The following is a 21,451-nucleotide window of genomic DNA, read 5'->3' on the forward strand; positions in this document are numbered from 1 at the left end:
TAAAATAATTATAACACTTAGAGTGACAGAAAATCTGCATGTTTATGAAAACTGTACCTTTTAGGATAAATTGAAATCTTCATCATGTAAAAAGCTCAGAGATAAAGAGGACAGGTAGGAAAAACAGCAAGAAAAAAATGGAGACAATATTTCTTAACTAAAACTAAAAAGTTTACTTCTCTTTCAAGTTCATGGACTACCCTTTCCCAGAATGGAAAACCAATAGCACATGACTAATTTGGGATTTAATTACAGTATGACAAGTGGGACTACTGGTCAAATTAGGTTGAGGCTATGAAGATCCCAGTGGCTCAGCACTGTTCCTGTCCTTTAGCTATGAGGTCCATCACTCTCAAGTGCCTTTTATGAGCAGCTGACCAGTACTACCAATGGTATTACAACAGAATTATGAATGTGAAAGGCTGTTGAAATTCCTTCAACTATGAACACCCTTAAAGTTAAATTCTATTGCTGTAATGTACAAAAGGTCAATATCCTCAAAATTATTTAATGGATTTGTTTACAAAAATTAATCGATTGGGATACATTGTAATAAAAGTAAATTGGAGGGGCAACAGGGTGGCACCGTGGATAGAGCACCAGCCCTAGGGTCAAGAGGACCTGAGTTCAAATGCGGCCTCAGACACTGAAAAGCTGTGTGACCCTGAGCAAGTCACAACCTCCTTAGGTACCTATAAAATAGAAATAAGAACAGCACTTATGCCTCGGAGTTTTTGTTAGTTTTAAATGAGATACTATGTGCGAAAGTGCCTCGTAACCCTCAAATCAATGCATCTAAGTTAATCTTGTTGCTGTTAACTAAGAATAAGTACTTCTACTTGGAAAGTTTTATTTAGCTTCTTGGGCTTCAGTTTTCTCACCAGTAAAATATGGGGTTGCACTAGTCTCTCCCAATTCTAGAACTAACTTTCTCTTCTAAGATTATATTTAAATACAAGAAAAAATGTGATAATAAAAATTAAGCTTGTAAATATGTTGATTACTTTATGTTTGAAATGTTTTCTAAATGAAGGATACTTCATGTCCAAGTGTTTGAGAGCTGTTACGAAGACTATGTTATAAAATGCTGAAAATGCTCAGATTGCAGATCTCGAATATAAATGGTTAGTAAATTGTCTAAAGGAGCATCAATTATTTTATTATAGGATCATTAATTTAGCTTAGAAGCGAATCTACTCATAGTGTTCATATTTTTCCCACCCTGAAAATAATATTAATAGAATGCTATCATTTTACAGTACTAACCATACCAAGTATGAACAGTCTTTAGAAAGTCCTCCAGTTAAAAGCAAGCTGAATAGAAAAACTAGTTTAAATTTAAAGGGAAAGGATGAATAGCAAAGGAGAAATGAAAACCAAGAACAGGTACACCTTTTTGAAACCACTTCACACATCACAAAACCCCTTCTCTTCATCCTCCTTCCATTCTTTCAAATTTCTGATAGATAAGTGGGCAGCCCACTGTTCCACTCGTGTTCATGAAAAGCCTCCAAAGATTTTTCCCTTTCTTTTCATCCTTGCTTTCTCCTTATCCATTAGCTCTTTTCCTGCCACCTAAAAGAATACCTGAGTCTTCTCTGTCCTTAAGAAACCTTGACCCTGAGACATATCTAGTCTAAGAACACTTAGGAAACAAGATATTTGTGCCAGAAAACAACAGTCTCTCAGAATATTCCAATTCTATAGCCTTACTTTGTGGAAACACAAACTAGTCTCAGAATACTGAAAAGACAAGATATTTGTAGCATGATCCATCTGATAATATTTCAATTGCTTCATGCTTGGTCTCTGTAAAAGCTGATCTTGTTTAAGAAAACTCATACCTCTCATCTTGGTCATGTTCCATGAAAAATAAAGGTAATCTGAGGAGAGGGGAATCTCACTTTCACAACCAAATGCTTAGAAAAGTATATATATATATACACTGACTACCTACATTTTTCTCAATCCCTTGCAATATGGCTTCTCACTACACCATCTGATGCAAATTGTTCTCTCCAAGCTTACCAACTTCTCTTACCCACTAAATCCAATGGCCTTTTCTTAGTTCTTATTCTACATAATCTTTTCTGCTTTTGATACCAACAGCTACCAGCTTCTCCTGGCCACTCTCTCCTCCCTTGTACTCTGTAAATGCTGTTCTCTCCTGGTTGTTCTCACATTGGTCTGACCATTTCTTTTTAGTCTGCATTGCTGCTTCATCCTGTTCCCACTCACTGAATGTGGGCATCTCCAAGGCTTACTCAGTCATAGGCCCTTTTCTCTTTATCTCAATGCAGGGCATTCCCATATCTATTTAGCTAGCCCTAATCTAGCTACTGAACTTCAATCCTTCATTACCAACTGACTGCTGTATGTGTTCACCTGAATTTCCATGTGCATATCAAATTTAAAATATCCAAAAGAAATTATATTTTCCAGAAAACCCATCCCAACTCAAAATTTATTTTGGTCGTGGACACTACCCATTTTTCTAGTGATCCAGATTCCAGACCTTGGAACAATTTTGCCTCTTCACTCTCCTGCACCATCCTCTACTATATGTAATCAAGTTGCAAGTGTGATCAGCTCTACCTCTCCAATGTATTTTCCCCTCTTGTACTCTCACAAATCCTGTTCTCCTACTCCAGGCCTTCATCTCCTCTTAGACAACTTAGACAACTGAGACAACTGCAATAGCCATTTAAATAGTCTTCCTGCTTCCTGTTTCTTCTGCAGTACGTCCTCCATACAACTACCAAATTCTAATTTCAAAAATAAAGCTTCTGACCGTGTCCCTTTCTTATTCAAAAATCTTCAGTGGTTCCCTACTGCTCTAGAATAAAACACAAAACCCCACAATTTGCTCCTCTTTCTCCGTTCTGGTTTTGATTCGCACCACTACTTTGCTTGCTCCTCCATGACTGTTTCGCTCGAGGTTCCCCGTGAATGAAATGACCTTCCGTCTCCCACCTCCATGCTTTTTGCACATGTGGTTATTCACATCTGACGTGTGTGCCATCCTCCCTGCTTAGCTCCATCTTTCAAAGCACAGCTCAGAGGACAGTTACTACATGTGGCCTTTCCTGATCTTCATGTTAGTTCTTCTTGAAACTCATGTGTACTGAGTTACATATACTTGTTAATATTTGTGTGTAGCTCAATAGAAAGTAACATCCTTAAGGGCAAGAACTATTTCATTTCTGTCTTTGTAGTGTCAGTGCATCATACAAAGGAAGCACTTGATAAAAGTTTGTTGAATTTAATTATCCAGTAGTGCCAAATAAGGCATTACTATGTGTGTACATGTACATTTTACTAAGGAGATCTAATATTTTTCAAGATAACAATGTTAATAAGAATTAGCTGAAAAAAGGACAGAATGTATCCAAACACCTGTTTTACAGGGTTTCTCATTCAACATAATGCATTTCATAGAAATAAGAAGTGGTATGAACAAAGACTACCAGACTGGGACACAGAAATAATAATGTGCTACTTCACATTTATATTATGTCTTAACAATTTATAGACTTCCCGTATCCATGCGTACAAGTAATTTTAAAATGAGCTTCTAGTTGTATCCAAGTTAGTGGAAAATGTAAATACAAAAACATTAACATGGTATAAAAGCACTACTACATTTTCCAGTAGGCCAGTGAAAAACTAGACCACATCAAATTAAGGACATTTAAAATGATAAATATTTAAGATTAAAAGATAAATTATGACTGACTTAAAATTGACAGCATTTTTCCTAAATGGGATTATATTTCATTTTTTCCAATCTGCATTAAATGTAAAGTTCCATAACCAGAAAAAAGTAAACCAAAACGTACAATAATTGAACTTACGATGTAAGAAACAGTCATATTTAAAGCAGCGCCTGCAGAAGAGTGTATGAAATGAGTGCAGGCTTTGCTCCCTCTGAACAGACTTAGCATTTGGTCCATCTATGTTTGGTGTACATTCAGGAGGAAGGGCTCCTGGAAGTTGCTGCTCTGTTAGTTCTTTATACCTAAAAGCAGTAATAAAAAAAAATTTAGTAATGAAAACAAAGAATATTTTTGAAAGCTAAATTCTTAAAGGCATTTGAGTAGACAAAATCAACTGCAATTACAACTGTCTTTTCAGTACTTATCTTTACACACACACACACACACACCAAAAGACAGATGAACTGATGCAAAGTGAAGTAAACAGAAACAGGAAAACAACATATACGATGAGCACAATAATAGGAAGAGAAAATTAACGGGAATGCTAAGTAATTATAATGACCAGGGTCGGCCCCAGGCACACACAGTAACTTTAACTACAAGCTGATTTGTTTTCTTTTTAAACTTTCTGTTTAAAAAAAGTTTAAAAGTGAGATGGCTCACTGGGTATGGGAATGGCAAGGGGATATATCTGTAAATGAATATAATATGAAAATAACAGGTATCAGTTTTAAAGTGAATAAAAATATCACTTACATCCAAATCTTTCTCTCCACTCAGAGCTACCACCTCAGGTAAGGCTGTCATCACCTTTTCCCTTGATTACTGCAACAGCCTCCTAATTGGTCTTCAAGTCTCTACCCACTTCAGTCTATTTACCACAATGATACAAAATTATTTTCCCTAAGTATAGATCTGACCATGTCACTCCCCTATTCAATAAACACCAGTGATTTCCAAAGGCTTAGAGTAGCCTCTAGAATCAAATATAAACTTCTGTTTACTTTGTAAAGCCCTTTATAACCTTGTTCTACAGTCTCATTGAACATAACTCACCCATCCACATCATGGAAGCTGGCAAAAATGGCCACTCTCTGTTCCTTGCACACCACACTCCACCTCCCAATTCAGTGCCTTTGTACTCGCCTCCCCATCTACCCCCTCCCCACGCCAAACTGGAATGTCACCTGCTCACCTCAGGGTGTCCTTTCCGAACTACCTTCTACACAAAGTCTTTTCTGAGCCCTTCAACTGCTGTTAAGTTCACACTCTGAAACTGTCTTGTATTTTAACTACTTCGTAGCTCTTAATGTCTACTTTGTACACACATATACACGGTATTTAACTGTTCCTAATTTTTTTTTTCAACAAAAAAATTTTTAAGGATTTATTTTTACATGGTATATACTTGAATACTTTGATACTTGAAACATTTATGCAGAGACAGTTTCTCTGAAGATTGACAATGCATCTGGTAACTATGTTAGCCAATTTATCTAAAGCTCCTCCTACAGGTAGTCATGGAACCTGCAGGGCAGACTATGGTGTCCAGCTATTATCAGGGACCTTCCCATAAAACCAACCAAGTTGCTCCTAGGGAACCAGAGATGAAAGCAAAATGGGAGGCAGCATCATACAGCGAAAAGAACAAAATTTGGGAGTCAGAGGACCTGTATTAAAATCCCACCTTTGACACACTCTATGCAAACTTGAGCAAATGACTTAACTTGCCTGAGCCTCCTTATCTGTCAAATGAATGGATTGATTAGATTCTCTCTAAAATCCCTATCAGTTCTAAGTCTATGAACCTCTGGTCAGAAGGGACAGGGCCTTGATTATGATAATAAAAGAATACTTTAAAATTTGCCAAGAATAATATAAGGCCCAATTATATTACCCCTTATCTGTTCAAAATGAGTTTTTCCAAAGAATGGTCATTGTCAGCCATTTTATCAGGTGATTATGTTGCTACACCACTAAAAAGAATAACCTGTATATTACTCCCAGGTCAAGCTGAAACTGTTTGGGTGAAATCCAAGTTTAAGAAATCACATGTTATAAGATTGTGTGAAGTAGCCCAGGTGGCTTACATCCATCTGCACCTATGCTGTATTTGTGGTTCTTCTACCCCCAAAGAATGAGACATAATCTGGGGAAAAGGTACAGAGTTCAGAACTTTTGGACAGAAAAAAATACATTCTTCTCTCTTGGAAAGAGACTGGCCAGTATGATTCATTCTCAGATTAACATGCTGCCTGATATTCTCTGGTTTCACTGGATGGCTTGTTCTAAAAACTTCCCTAACATCTAAGATTCAACAAAAACTTATTGGGCACTACTACATTCAGGGATATGTATGCATTACAGGAGATAAAAAAGAAGCATTAGTATCTCCTCCTACATGGATCACAGTCTAATCAGTAAATATGTCATACATGAAATTATAAGAAAAGGTAAACAGAGAGCTACGGTTCCCTATGGTTATTTAGCTCAGAGGAGGGGAGAGTTCATGTTAACTGAAGGTAAGGGAAGGCTTTATAAAGGAACTAATATTTTAACTGGGTTTGGGATTTTGATACTTAAATATGGTAGGCAGGCTATTCCAGGTGAAAGAAAAGTATAAACAAGCCAAAAGGGAAAAAGCAGGTGGTGGGGACAGCAAACAATGCCTATTATAGAGTATAGGACCAAGCAGTAAGGTGGGAAAGGTAGAGAAAGCTTTAAATGTCAAGCAAAGGAATTTGGACTTAATTCAAACTGAATTAAGAAGCAATACGTTAACATTAAGATTATAACAGACATATAATATATATTAGTACCAGTACATAAGAGGAATTTGGGGGGAAAGAGAACAAGAGAAAGAACATAAGAAGGAAGACCAAGTAAGAGGCTGTTGCAATCATTCAGAAGGATAGTGGGGGCTTGATCTAGGGTAGGTGCAGTGAGGAAGGAAGGAAAAGGACTAATTTGGGATATATTGTGAAAGTAAAAAACAAAACAGAGCAACTGATGGGAGCATAAAGTGACTTTGGGCAAAAGAGGGGAGACAAAGATAATCTTACAAAGCTTTGAGCCTGAATAACTGGTAGGACAGACATATGCCACTTACATGAAATGGAAAGCCAAGAGGAACAACAGGTCTTAGAAAGAAAAGATAACATAGTATGAGGTGTTCCTAAAATTCTGAAAATACCCAACTAAACAGTCTTGAGGTTTGAGAAAATAACAAAGACCCTAAGAAGTGAGAGGAAATGAGTTGGGTTTTTTCTGTTTGCTTTATGGGCTCATCAGATCCAAATAACAAGACTAAGCCACTACTAAAAATAGCCTGTAAGATTACTGATATAATGGTGGACAACATAGTCTTCTGGTAGTACTAGATTTTGTATGAGAAAATTGAAAGTTCAAGATGCAAGAAAGCTTAATATATCCAAATGCAGAAACCTATATGCCGAGAGGATTGGTAGCCTTATTGTCTTATGGGATCCACTGCTCTGTTGATTCCCATTAAATGGCATTAGAATCAATTAAATCTTTCTCTGCTATAATCTCCTTTTAATAGACAAATTTGCTCCATTAGTCAAAGGGAAGGCAGGGTCTCCCCCCCCTTTTTTTTTTTACCAGTCTTATGGAGGGGAAAAGGCTGGTTTATATCATGAGTCATTACCTAAATCCCCACAAAGGCCAACAGCTTATCATTTTAACTACACACACCTCATGGGTCTATTCCAGGGATGGAGAAGACAAGAAGCAACCTAGTTGATCAAAAGGCTGAAATAAGTCAAACGTCTAAGAGGTGAGTGGGAAAAGTCTCACTTTTACAGGGCTTAGAAATGCCTATAAGAGAAAAGGAGGAGGACTTCGTTCTAAAGAGCAGCAACTCTGAAAGAGCCGCTGGAGAACACATTCTGAGAAGAAGCAGAACTAGCCACCATAAATAAGTGCCACGATACATCAAGCACCTGTCATTCTGAAGGTCTGAGAATGCCTCATACAGGAACTCTTCAGATACTAAAAGCCGATAACTCGTCTTCTAGACTTGTCTGAGGCTAGGAGAAACCAAGTGCCTAGTCTAGGGCTGGACAGCTAATAAGTGTCAGAGGCAGCATTTGAATCCAGGTCTTCCAGACTCCAGAACAGCACATTCTAACCCATAAACCAAGGCTGTTGGAAAGGAAGAGCTGCAAAATCCTATAGGCCCCCATGACAGTGAACTTTCAAGTCCCCTTCCCTACCTGCTAATCCTATAAACATGCAGCTAGGCTGAGAGGTCGAAGAGAAGCTTCTCCCAATCTATTACCCTACTAGACCCTACCTAATTTCAACTTGGTCAAGGCTAACTATATTAAGACAAAGTAAGAAAAACTAGATAGGCTTGCTTTGGAAATCCCTAATAAAAAGGGTAGGACATACAGCCCACTCAGGAAAGAGGTGATACCTGGGGCAATAATAAAAGTCTTTTTCAAATTTCCAAGTAAGCTTATTATTACTTATCCTAAAAAACAACTGGGACAAAGCTGTCCCAGCTTTAACATACATACATTCGAGCATACACACAGAGTCTTGTTTTGTAAAACAAAAGGTAAGGCAGCAGAACTGCTGGTCAGCTGTATCAGTTTCATTTCCAGGAGCCAAGAAGGGGAAAGAAATATTTATTTGAGCACCTACTATGTACTGTGCTGAATGCTTTACACATAATATCTTATTTGGTAAGAGTAACAAGTTATATTTTAGGGAGGCAACACCTCTAAAGAAAAATCTTACTTCTCCTTTAGTTCTTCTGCTGTTCCCTTATCAGGAAACATTGAGGAAATGGCTTCAAAAATCTTGTCAGAAGGAAATTTCCGAAGTGGGTGACTTTCTTTATCTAAACAAAATGAAAGAAGAATAAAAAAAGTTTTGAGTGTACTAACGAATTTCCTTCCACAGAGGTTAAATTTTCTAAATCAAAAACTCAGACAAAAATCAGTCATCACGGAAGAAATTACTTTCAGTTCTAAAGTAATTTTTCTATAATAAACCTGAAATGAATGTAATACAATAATGAATATAAAAGTAACAAGAAATTGCACTTAGTGATTATTTGTGTACCAGGTATAATAGAAGAAGCATGAATTATAAATTCCAGAATCTGGGTTCTGGTACCAGCTCTGCCACTAAATAACTTTGTAATCACAAGTGAGGCACTTCACATATCTAAAGCCCAGATTCCTAATACTGTAAAACAAAGGAGTGGAAACTAGATGACAGCAAAGATACTGGAGCCCCAAAATTCTGTAGCTGCAGGATTCTCTGGTAGCATATTCATCAAGCTTTTCTACACTAACATAATTCTAGGTTATCCTTGGCCATTGAGCAAACAACTATGAGTTCATGAGATCAAAGAAGCAAAATGTTATGTGGATTTTTTTTTTGGCTAGTACAAGGGGAAGTCCCAAAAATGTTAGTGCAGTTTTAAGCAAATTAAGACATAAATGAATATAGCCACACCTTACTGTATTATTCTGAAAGCATACAGTAATAAATACTGCTTTAAGAATGTAATAAACAAACATACCATCTCTGTTATCCTCTAAATCTTTTTGTTTTTCATCTCTCTCATCAGGATAATCCCCATCATCATCATCTTCATCGTCACTGTACTGACCAAGAGCATTCACCAACTCCACAAAAATCTCATCATTTATAAATCCGCATTCTAAAATTAATCACATTGAAATGTCAGAAAATAATGGTAACCTGCCTTATTCATTTTGAAATAAAAGTGTATCACTCAGAACTAAAATAAAAGTTATAAAGAACCAATTTATAATTATTTTCAAAGCCATTCCTAGGTAAAACTGTTAAGTTCTGTGGCTTGCTTCCATTATCCCTAAGTTAGACATGACACTCATAGGACCAAGCACCCATCACAATATGTTCTAGAGGTAGATCTTCTCTTTGCCTTCTACCATCATAAAGGGTTCTCAAGAGATCCTACAAGCAACTAATATCTTAATGATGGCATTAACATAAATATTATGTTCCTCTCAAGTTAAAGCTACATTTTTAACAAGGATATTCTAGAGACACAATAAAATAACACCAATTTCTTACTTCTTTATAAAACAATCCACTCTCCGTCCTCCTACTACTTTTAAAATCAGGTACAAGATAGCCTAATTTTACTGCACAGAAAATTCAAGAGACATGAAGGACTCATAAAAATTAATAAAATTTTCAAAAAATCCACAGAAAGCTCACAATAGCCTATCGTATGTATTTTTCCAATAAATAAAAATGTTTCTAAAGAAAGAATGATAGGGGCAGCTAGGTGGCACAGTGAATAGAGCACTGGCCCCTGTATTTGGGAGGACCTGAGTTCAAATCCAGCTTCAGACACTTGACACAGTTACTAGCTGTGCCTTTGGTCAAGTCACTTAACCTCAATTGCCCTCCAAAAAGCGGGGAAAAAAAAAGAATGATAGCACCCCTATAACAAATAGCTGGCCCACTTCCCTCATTAGTGAATTCCTCCCGGACCCTCCATTTTATGAAAGGGTTCAGGCCAACTTGCCTTCAATTCCATGCTAGGCTCTGCTCCAGACTTCTGGGGCTTCTAAACTATGGTCCCACATACCTTCTTCATCATCCTCACTGCTCCAACTCTCTCTCCCACCTTTTTACCTCCTTTTTGCTTATGGTCTAAGAAACAAAAGCTCCTTGAGGGCAATGATTGTCTTTATTCTTATTTGCATTCCCATCCTTAGCATAGTGCCAGGTAGGTATTAAGTACTTAATAAATGTTGGTTTCATTTCTTCCAAATAGTCACAAATCCATGTGGATTTTAAGCACTGCAGCATACAACACAGGAAGATAATGTGGGGCAATAGATACCAACCAGTGACATGTGGGCAAACACTGACTCAACCAACATGAACACTGCTGGCCCATAGATAAGTACCATTTCTTATCTAAACTTTTTACCCTACCTAGTACTTATGTGAATGTTCTATACGAAGTAAGAAGGAATGACTCTGAATTGGAAGGACCACCCTATAAGGAAGGACCACCAAGGTAAATTAGACATAGCAAAGTGATATGGCCTCACAGTATTTTTCCAGGCAGGAGCAAAGAATGAATTATAACTTCTTCAGAATCTGTTACCCACAACTGCTCTAGGAAACTAGCTACTCTAGTTGAACCACTCTACTCCTTCTCAAAAGATTAACTATATCAGTGTACATAGCTCACCTCTATCTCCATGTACTTTTCCATCATAATTTTTTATCAATTCTTCAATGAAAGTTCCATCCTGATCAAGAACCTCATCTCCCATATAAGGAATGTTATGTAAAACTGTCTCATCTTCCACCTAAAAGTAATTAAGACATTTAAAAAGCTGGTTTATCCCAAAGTAGCAAAACAGAAAATCATTAGATGCTCTTTCTTATAGAACATTATATGGACATAGTTGGGGTTATCCAAGTGTTATAACTAAAATCTAAAATGGTAACGTAAAAGATCTTCATGCCATAAAGACAAAATTCTAAACGAATTTTTTTCACTAGTCAACCAAGAATTACTGAGTGGCTTTTTTGGAAAAAGCAGTCATAGGCTCCATGGGACGCTGTAAAAGGAAAGCAGATAATACACACATGGAAAAGATATAAACCTGTACAAAGGCAGAAAAGGTCACAGTGAACTAAAGTATCATGTCTTAAAGTGCTCCATACTTTTAACTAATCATCTACTTTTTCCAAGTTTATATGATACAAAATACTAGTGCAACAAAAAAATGGACAGTCCTTTAAAGTTTATGGCACCAGGATATCACCTATATATAAAACTATAGACTACTTACTTCAAAATGAAGGAATAAACACTTTAGTATTAGGATAAGATGTGTATCAACTGAGTGAAGTTATTCAAGGAAGGCTGAATGAGGAATGTGACTTTGTAGCCAAGTTTGGAAGAAGGAGAGGGCCAAGGCTTAGCACAGGGATCAGGAGGAGGAGGGCACTTTGGGAAGAAAAAAAACACAATAAGAAGCAACTCATATGCAAAGGACAGAAGGCAATTTTTTGTGGATAGAGGAAAGCTTTCATCTGGGAAAAGTAAGAAATAAAGGTAATTTGATGAAGAGAACCACTGATGGAGGGCCTAGTCACACATGTCTGAGAAATCTGGCTTGATGGAGAGAGAAAATGGTAAATCACATCAGGTTTCTGAATGACAGTTAAAAGCACACTTTCAGAAGACAGCTGTGACTACCGTCATCTACTATATGGTTTATATGTATACTATATGTATAGTATAGACAAGCTGGAGACCAGACAATAGACAAACTGACTAAGTAGCTATAATAGTCATATAAACATGAGAAAACTATGGTCTGGGATCTATATAGCTAAGGTACAAAAAATTAAAATAGGCAGATTTTAGGAGTTGCAAAATATGACCTGATAACTGAATATAGATGGCCAAACAAAAGAGAACTGACCAAACACTAAGGTTATAAGTTTGAAAGTTTACAAGGATGGTGTAATGGTGCCTTTCACAGAGCTTAAATTAGAAGAGTCTAATAGGTAAAAGTATGAGGTTCATTTTTGATGTTGACACATAAAGATTCAAGCTTTTGCTATATTCCCCCACAAGGGCTTTCAAACTTGCATCAAAAGTCCTGTTTTCTCTCTCATTCATTCCTTTCCACTAATCTCCTTTCTCTTAAAATTTTAATTTATCTGGTTGGAAACTAGGACTGTGACATCTGACCATGACTACCTTTGCAAATAAATTTACTCCCTAATACCCAAAAACTTTTATTCTGCAATAAAGAAAAAGTAGCCTCACTATGTTAAAGGGCAGAAAATATATATGCTTTTAAAATTAATATTTGATTACAACCTTGGAAACTGCTATGTCCTTTCAGAAATAATTTTACAGAATGTGAAAATATTACATCTCTTCCCCCCTTCATCAGATTCTGCTGCAATCAGATCAAGATCCTAAAAATTAGTTTCTGAAAAAATGCTAAAACCTCATGCATTTGAATACCACAAATTCAAATTTAGAAATAAATGGAATACTGTCTACACCTCTGATCTGTCAGCTTGCTTAGTAAACTAAGAATATAAACACAATTAAAAAGGATTTTTAAACCTCCTGAGAGTTTCTGGGACATTAAAAACACTTAAATAAAAACAATTAATTGGTAAACTTGTTTGTACTAATGTCAGCTATTTTCTAAGATTTAATATAGTTCCAATTATTGCACATGAGAGCAAAAGAGCTTATTGTTCAAATATCTCATAAAATCATTAGTTCAGACTGATCCCTAGCACCCTTTCAGTTAACACTACACCTCAAGTGAATAAGATTTTGTATCAGATAGTGTATATTTCTACTTTTCACGTCTGTTTTCAATCTAAATACACAATGTTCTTTCTATTCTGAACAAAAATATCTAACAAGAAATTGCCATAAAAATACCATAAAGTCAAAATCTGAGATCCAGCTACTCAGCTGAAACATAAAATTTTTTTATAGGAAAATACAAGGTTATAATTAAATTCTCAGAAAAAAAAATTCTATGTAAGCTGTAAGGTGAGAAAGAAAAGGAAGGAATATGCACAGGCATATATACTATATAATGATGATAAAGTATTAACACCTGTTCCATGCTGAGCCTTAAATAATTTGATTCTTCCATTTGAGAGATATACCTAAAATATTCCTTCTGTAGTTTGCTATTTATCCTACTTAGGTAAATATAGCCTCTAGCTACAATTCTGATTTAGTACAATTAAGAAAAACTGCAAACTTTATCCACTTGAAAGTCAAGCATAGCAAATAAATACCAGCTGGTTTGTACAAATAAAAAATCTCAGAATCCTTTCAAGAAGAGAGTGCTGATTCAAAAATCTATTAAAAACTACTAACTCAATGTTTTATAAAGCCCTATTTGCCTTGTATTTTAAGTAACAAAGACACAGTTTAAAAAAATCAGTCCAATTATTAAATTATTAGTGTAATACTGATTATTTATTATCTGTATTTAAAATGCTTTCTTTCATTTACAATGCTCTTTTATTGGAGTTTTCTAAAGTGTTGGTTTTATAGATTAAATATTTGACAGAAAGATCTGAGGACAAAGAAAATTAAAATATTAGAAACTATTTCTAACTGGAGTTCGATTAGAATAAAAACACAGCCCTGAAATTACAACTTAAGTACACAAGAAAATATGCTTTGCATAAACAATTTTTCCCTGAGATTCAGTTTAACACATAATCCATAATCTTTAAAGTATGCCACTTGCATAAAGTGAAGCAACTCCATGTAAAAGGGAAAGTTGGACTTGTGATATAACCCAGTTCTAGTATAGTGAAAAGGTATTTTCCCATAAGCATCATAACATGCGTATTTCCCATAAACATTTAATTCAATTTTTTTCGTTTCTGTATTTATTCATTATATATTCATTTTCAATGACAGAGCAAGAGTATCAGTGCATCAAATTTGCTTGTGCTTTATCATTAAAAATAAGTTAGTGGGTCTTAAATTTGAAACAATAAATAATAGGTATTATGGTATATGGAATAAAGGGCCAGTCTCAGAATCAAAACAACCTGGGTCAAGTCCTCTGTGACAGATTCAGGCTGTGTGACCTAGAGCCAGTCACTTAACTTCTCATTGCCCCCAGGCAATTCTCTAGAAAAATTGCAGGAATAGTAAAATTGCCTATCTTCACGTATAGAAGCATTTTCCTCATCTTCCTCAATGGGTATACACTGTATTGATGGAATTAAGAAAAGGTTAAAAGAAAAAGGCGGTTTTTAATCTTGGGCTAACTTTAAAAAAAAAAGTACAAAAACAAAAAGAAAGTTCTGTAAAATAGCTGATGCTTAATAACTTTTGTGCTTGTTCAGTAATCCTGTCCAACTCTCAGTGAACCCATTTGGGGTTTTTTTTGACAATTATACTGGAGCGCTTTGCCATTTCCTTCTCCAGCTCATTTTAAGAAAACTGGGGCAGACAGGTGACCAGACACCAACAAGTATCTGATACAAGATTTGAACTCAGGGCTTCTTCATTCCAGATCCTACATCTGTTATACTATTCTTCAAATACTATCTAAATATTAGCTAAAATTATAAGTTCCTAATAAGAACAGGCGTAATAAACAACTTGGTATCAAGATTCACATATAATGATAGTGTTCTAAGAGTGTAGATTTAAATAACTAGCTTTATCTTTTTCTAAGGCCATGTTTTTATGCTAGATATATTTTTCCAAGCTTTCATTTAGAAAATTATAAATATGGCTAAGTGGTGCAGTGAATAGAGCACCAGCCCTGGAGTCAGGAGGACCTAAGTTCAAATCCAGCCTCAGACACTTAACACAAAAAACTAGCCGTGTGACCTTAACCCCAATTGCCCTACCTTCCTCCCTCCAAAAACAAAAAGCAAAAAAAATTTATAAACATCAACAAGCTAAGAAAAGTCCTTAAAATACACAACTAGAGAGGAGTAACAAAAGAAAAAAGTAAGCAATGGAGATTCTAGGATGGGCTTTTCTGGGAAACTTATACAGATCAATTAGAATTCACATCAGAGCTATTTTGACTTTTTTTTTTTCAGGATTTACTTGCCTGGTTCACCTTATAAAGAGAATAAAAATTATCTATGCTTTCTGTTTATGTAAAGTTAGCTTTACATTTCAAATAGATGAGATATAACATTTTACTTACCATAAAGTTCTGCTGTAGAGGAGACCAAGAATACATTATAGGTACTGAAGCAACAGCATTCAGAGTTTTTAATGGGATGACTTGTTTTGGAAAATCCAAATCACTGGTCACAGAACACTAAAACAGAAAAAATTAAATGTATTCTTCTAAAGATAAGTGAACTAACTTAAAGCAAAACAGCTATCATTATGGCCATCAATTTTAAAAGAATGCAGCTACATTAAGTAATTTTTAAAAATAAATTTATGTCACTGCTAAGTTTCTTGAAACAAAAAGGATATTTCTTTAAAAAAATCCAGTTTACCCACACAAACTGAAGAAAATCTAGAAAGCCCTCAAAAAAAAAAACTATTTTCTTTCAAAATATCCACCAACCTTTCCCATAACTTACCAATATCAAAGTATTCTTACATTTTATATTAACAAATCTTGCTCCAACCTAAAGATCATATGACTACATCTCTGGATCATCAATATAATTGAGCAATATATTAGAAAAGTCAAAAAATATGTACAATATGCAACACTTAAGACTTCCCATCTCCGCAAAGATGTGGGTTCAGAACGTCCTCATCTCATCTTTCAAACTTTGTTCATTCTTTATAATTTTGCAACGTTCACTTGATTTTATTGGGTGGATGTTGTGTTGTAATCACTAGGTAGACAGTTTTCTTTGCTCTGCTTACTTCACATAGCATCAGTTCATGGAGATCTGTTCTATATTTGTCTGTATTCATCACATTCATCATTTCTTACAGTAATATTGTACTTTGTTCATGTACCAAAGAGCCATTCCCCAATTCCACAAAATATTAAAAGAATGAAAAGTAAAGGCTTCACTATATCTCTTCCCTAGAAGACTTTTGGAAAGGCATAGGGCAAGATTCGCCCACAATGAGATGGAGTGCGTCAGTTATGACCTATACCAGTGAGTGAAGTTTCAGACTCACCGTAATACTAAAGAATGGAATAGAATTTTAAAGTATTTCAAAATTTTTGTTGTAGTCATGAAAGAGATTATGCTCCCTATTTTTAAACATTAGGTGAATTTAGCTTTTTTTCCCAAAAAATTTTTTTCAATTGTTCAACTTTTTCCCATTATAGCTCAGATCATCAATGGGATAAAAAAAATTCTCTCACTCCTAGATGATATATTATCAACCCAATTCTAAACCTGCTTAGATATGTAATTTTAGGACCATGAATAGGGTTAACAATGAATGTTATCAGTATCTTTTTTATTTCATTCATAAAATACAGTTATTTCTCTTCTCAGTAAGTTTCAATGGCTCCTTCTTCCCTTTGGGATAAAATACAAACTCTGCTGATTGACATATAGATCCCTTCTCAATCTAGCTGCAGTCTATACCCTTCAGGCTTGAGGCACAATTAATTCTCTGTTCCAAACACAATGACCTACTTGCAGGTCCTTATACACAACAATCTCCTGTCTTTGCCTTTACACAAGCTGTCCTCATCTTCCCTTATACCTCTTGGAATCCCCAGGGCCCCTGCAAGGCTGATCTCAAGTACCTCGTCTAATATGAGGCCTTTCTCTCCTTGCTAGTGTCCCCCAGAAACGACTTAAATTTATTTTGTACACATCTGGTATTTACTTATCTATGTACTTGCTGATTCTCCCCAGTAGAACATATGCCCTTTGATGGGACTGTTCCATCTTTGTATCTCCAGCCTGCACTATAATGCCTTGAACATAATAAGTAGGCACTTAATAAAGGTGGGCTGAATTTACCTGAATTTACTAATGTAGAATGCTGCTTTAATAAGGAAATGTCTAAAATTTTCCAGTAAGTTTTTTTTCCCCTCTGAAAATGTATCATCCCTGATTTACACAAGTTACCACTTATATAACTCAAAGATTTAGGAAGATTTTTGACTACATAAATCTCCATAAAATATCACTTCATCAGATCCTCCCATTTCTATGAGATCACTGGAGAAATTATCCACTTTCAGGTCCCTCTTGAAGATTAAACAAAGAAGAAAAATTGTTCTATGGAACTTAATTGGTACTGGGGTGGTGAAGGATTCTATAAAAGCTAGAGGTACTAACAGTGAAATGGAAACATAACTTACTGATAATTAAGAAGATTCCTCCAAAGATGGAGAGAATTATCACATGCTAGTTACACAAGTAACTATGTGACTGAAACACTGGGAGCTGGGAAGGCCAAACTGAAATAAGAGCAAAAGATTTCTCTCTAAGCAGCCTAGTCCAAGTAAAAATTTTTATGACAATTCAGCAGATCAGGACACAGCCCAACAGATCTCAGAGGAACATACTATAAGAGACACAGCTGGACTTTCATTATATGCAAAAAGAACTACTACCGGTAAGACAAAAAGGTGGCATGAAGTGATGGGGAGCTGTTTCTAAACCTTGTTTACACATTCCCACAGTCTCCATCAACTCAAATCTAATCCCATTTATGTGAAAACCACATTATCAACAAGTCACTAAATAGCAATATTTTGTGTTAACAAGGTGACAACCACTAGGAAGACTAAAAAAATGTTCCTCAAGATTGTTGTCTGGAAAAGCAATAGTACATAGACTGGAGGGTGGGGAAAGGGATGTGTGGAGAAAAATTATCAGAAACTGAGATCTCAGAGAACTTTCAAGGGATGGTAAATAATCAAAAGTGTTTTAGGTAGGATATACAGGGAAATATCTGGTAACTTCTATCAGATTGAAAATAGTTTTTTATCTCTAATTGTCATGGTTATCCCTGAAAATTGGAAGTGGAGCTGAAGAAAAGGGGAATCACCAGCTAGAAATAATGAACTGACCTAGGATTGTGGGTCTTGAATTCAAGGGGAAGTATGTCCTTAATCATGAATAGAAGCTGAAAGACTAGCCCTCACTAAAGAGGACTTGTAGGCTCAAAGCTGGCAAAGAAACACAAGTACTGTTAGAATAAATCATATTCCCTTTCTCTTTTCTTCTGCCAGTTTGTATACATAAAGAAGATGTTAAGTAAGGAAAGCATACAAGAGTAACTGAAAAGATATAAGGATAGGCACATCCTAGGGAATGGTCTTCCAACAAGATTCTCAGGCAGTACAAGGTAGATTAAAGTTCAATTCTAGGACAAAGCAATTCCTACCTTTGAAAAATTTCATCTACGGTCTTTTGGTCCAGGGACAATATATCATTATCAATATCATTAAGCATTTACTAAGTGCCAGACACTGTACTAAACAACAGAGACACAAAGAAAGGCAAAAACATGGCCCCTGCCCTGAAGAAGCTTACATTCTAATGGAAGAGACAACATGCAAATAATTATGTAAATTGGAGGTAATTACATTGTCCTTCCTAACCCTACATTTTAAGTAGCCTTTTAATCAGGACTATCTGCCCACTTGTTAGTTCACTGAATGAAAGAATCACAAAAATTCTTGGTTGGTCCTCAAAGGTTATTTAGAGCAAACTGAATAACAGAGCCTCTCTACCACATCTTCAACAACCCAGCCATTGCTAAAAGATGTCTAGTGCAGGGATGTCTCAGACAGTCTATTCAATTTTCAGGCAGCTCAAATTTACTTACGTCACTTTGAAACTTCCCCTTCTGCTCTTGTCCTTACCCCAGGAGGGGAGGAAACAAATAAGGTGGTGCTGACCTGGAACAAGAGGAGGGGAGGTTGGAATCCTGCTGCTACCACTATCTGTGACCTTGAGCAAGACACTAACCTTTACCTTCTTCATCTACAAAATTAAAGTGTTGAACTAAATAAATAAGTCTGAACTTAAGGTTGGGGAGAAAGTACTTTTATTTTCCTTAGTCTGAAGACTGCCCTAATAGACTTCGGAAAACATGAGCTGGGCCTTTTTGAGGATAAGCTAATGCCCAGACAGGTTAGACAAGGTTATTGATGCTTCAAAATATTTAAAGGGGATGCATGCTAACTATTTTCAAATATCTGAAAGATTATTACATGGAAGAGAAACTAACCTTTTCTCTTACTCCAGCAGGCTGCACTAGGTAAAATTTATAGGGAAGCAGACATTATTTCAATATAAGGAAGAAAACATAGAGCTGCTCATTATTAGACTGCAGAATGTACAGCACTTTGAGAAATGATGAGCTTCCCACCACCAAATACTTTCAAACAAAGGTCGATCCTTTCATCGCTGGAAACTCCTGCCTTGGGGCCTTTAAGTCTGTCCACTACCCCCCGCCATACATACATCTCCTCACCAGCTACCTTGCCATGATGCACGTGTTTAGAAGTTAGTTTCAGTCAGTGTGTTGTTCAGTCAACTAAGCTTAATTTTACCAAAATTAGCATCTTTCCAGGTAGCTTATCATATTCCCTTTTAGTCTGAAGTCTCCTCAGAACCAGTGGCAAAAGCCCTACTATATGGCTGGCTCTGCTCAGCCTTAGCTACATGTTGCACTGGAAAGACAGCTGGACAATACCACTACTAGGTCTGTATCCCAAAAGATAAAAAACAAAGGAAAAGTCCTATTATTTACCAAAATATTTATAGCAGTTCATTTCTGGGGGCAAAGAATTAGAAATTGAAGAGATGCCCATCAATTTGGGAATGGTTGAACAAGTTGTGGTATGTGATTATTATGGAATACTATTGTAATATAAGAAATGATGAGTAAAATGTTCACAGAAAAACCTGGAAAGACTTACATCAGTTGATGTAAAGAGAAATGTACTGTGTACAAAGTAACGGCAATATTGTAGGATGATCAGCTGCGAATGACTTAGCTATTCTCAGCAATACAACAATCCATGACAACTTTGAAGGACTTATGATGAAAAATGCTATCCGTACTCAAGGAACTGATGGTGTCTGAAGACAGACTGAAGCATACTTTTTTACTTTATTTTTCTTGAGTATTTTTTTGTCTATGTTTTCTTTCATAACATGACTATTATGGCTATGTTTTGCATGAATACACATGTATAACTTATACTGAACTGCTTGCCTTATCAATGCTAGGGGAGGAAGGGAGAGAATTTGGAACTTAAAGTTATAAAAATGAATGTTAAAAATTGCTTTTACATGTAACTGGGGAAAAATAAAAATAAAGTTTAAAAAAAAAAGACAATTGGATTTGGAATCAGAGGGCCAGGATTTGAATCTTGTCTCTGACACTGGATAAGGTACTAACAGAAACTTATGCCTAGAGAGGTTATCTATAAAACAAGGAGAGAAGACTAGATCATTTCTAAGGTTTCTTATGATCTTACTTGTGGCAAAGCACATCAGACTGCTCTCTTGGAATCAACATTCCATCCTCCCTGACTTTTTCCTTTCTCACCTTCTACTTTTAAGAACATTTTTTGTGTCCTTTATTCTTTCTCCTACATTTACTCTCAAATTCTTGGGCTACAATTTCCTGCGACACTTCCCATATCTAAACATTGGACTGTAAATTTATTCCTATTGAATTTCATCTTATCAGACTGTACTTCTAATCTCCATAGTACTCTCACCTCCTACATCTAAGCATCTTGGATACTGCTATATTGTTTTATGATACCTTCCTTCCTTGTAATATAATATATGTATACTTCAAAAGTTTTCCTAAAGACATGCGCTTTCAAAAATCAGCATGTTTTGCTTGCACAGTGAATATTTTCTTTTAATGTTGTTGTTCTCTTCTTTTAGACTCTCCTTCACTTCTGTATATTTGTATTCCTGTTCTTTGGTTTCTCTTTTGTTTCTTGGTGAAGTTTGCCATCACAGATTTCAAATTTTCTACTCTGCCCATTATTTTTGCTGTGAAGGCCAAAAATTTTGCTCTCATAATTTTCATTTCTCTTTTGAACCAATCAGAAACAAGTTGTGCCACCATGTTCTCCTCCTGTCTCATCAAGTGTTTGATCATTTTCCTTTGTTTTGCTCCATTTATTCATAAATGCCTTAACTTGTTTACTGTATCTAGAAGTCATATTTCTTTCTGCTACCGTGTTTCCCCGATAATAAGACACTGTCTTATTATTTTTTTTTTT

The 21,451-nt window shown here is 35.8% G+C and overlaps 1 protein-coding gene across 8 annotated transcripts in view; it reads right to left on the reverse strand.

Moving 5' to 3' along the window:
• LOC138156466 (histone-lysine N-methyltransferase EZH2) overlaps window positions 1-21,451 on the reverse strand; it is a 108,795-nt gene that overhangs the window by 13,341 nt on the left and 74,003 nt on the right. For 4 of the 8 annotated variants that reach the window (XM_069081930.1, XM_069081961.1, XM_069081945.1 and 1 more), the window contains exons 5-9: window positions 15,452-15,568; window positions 10,954-11,074; window positions 9,277-9,417; window positions 8,484-8,586; window positions 3,840-4,018 (exon numbers count right to left, since the gene is read on the reverse strand). In XM_069081930.1, the coding sequence (XP_068938031.1) occupies window positions 3,840-4,018; window positions 8,484-8,586; window positions 9,277-9,417; window positions 10,954-11,074; window positions 15,452-15,568 (661 nt within the window). The remainder of the gene's footprint in view (window positions 1-3,839; window positions 4,019-8,483; window positions 8,587-9,276; window positions 9,418-10,953; window positions 11,075-15,451; window positions 15,569-21,451) is intronic. The other 4 variants (XM_069081938.1, XM_069081969.1, XM_069081952.1 and 1 more) reach the window with 1 other exon arrangement.

The sequence above is a fragment of the Petaurus breviceps genome, unplaced genomic scaffold (assembly GCF_028583685.1).
Source record: "Petaurus breviceps papuanus isolate PSGF00001 unplaced genomic scaffold, PetGlider_PUasm1.0 110, whole genome shotgun sequence".
Lineage (NCBI taxonomy): Eukaryota > Metazoa > Chordata > Mammalia > Diprotodontia > Petauridae > Petaurus > Petaurus breviceps.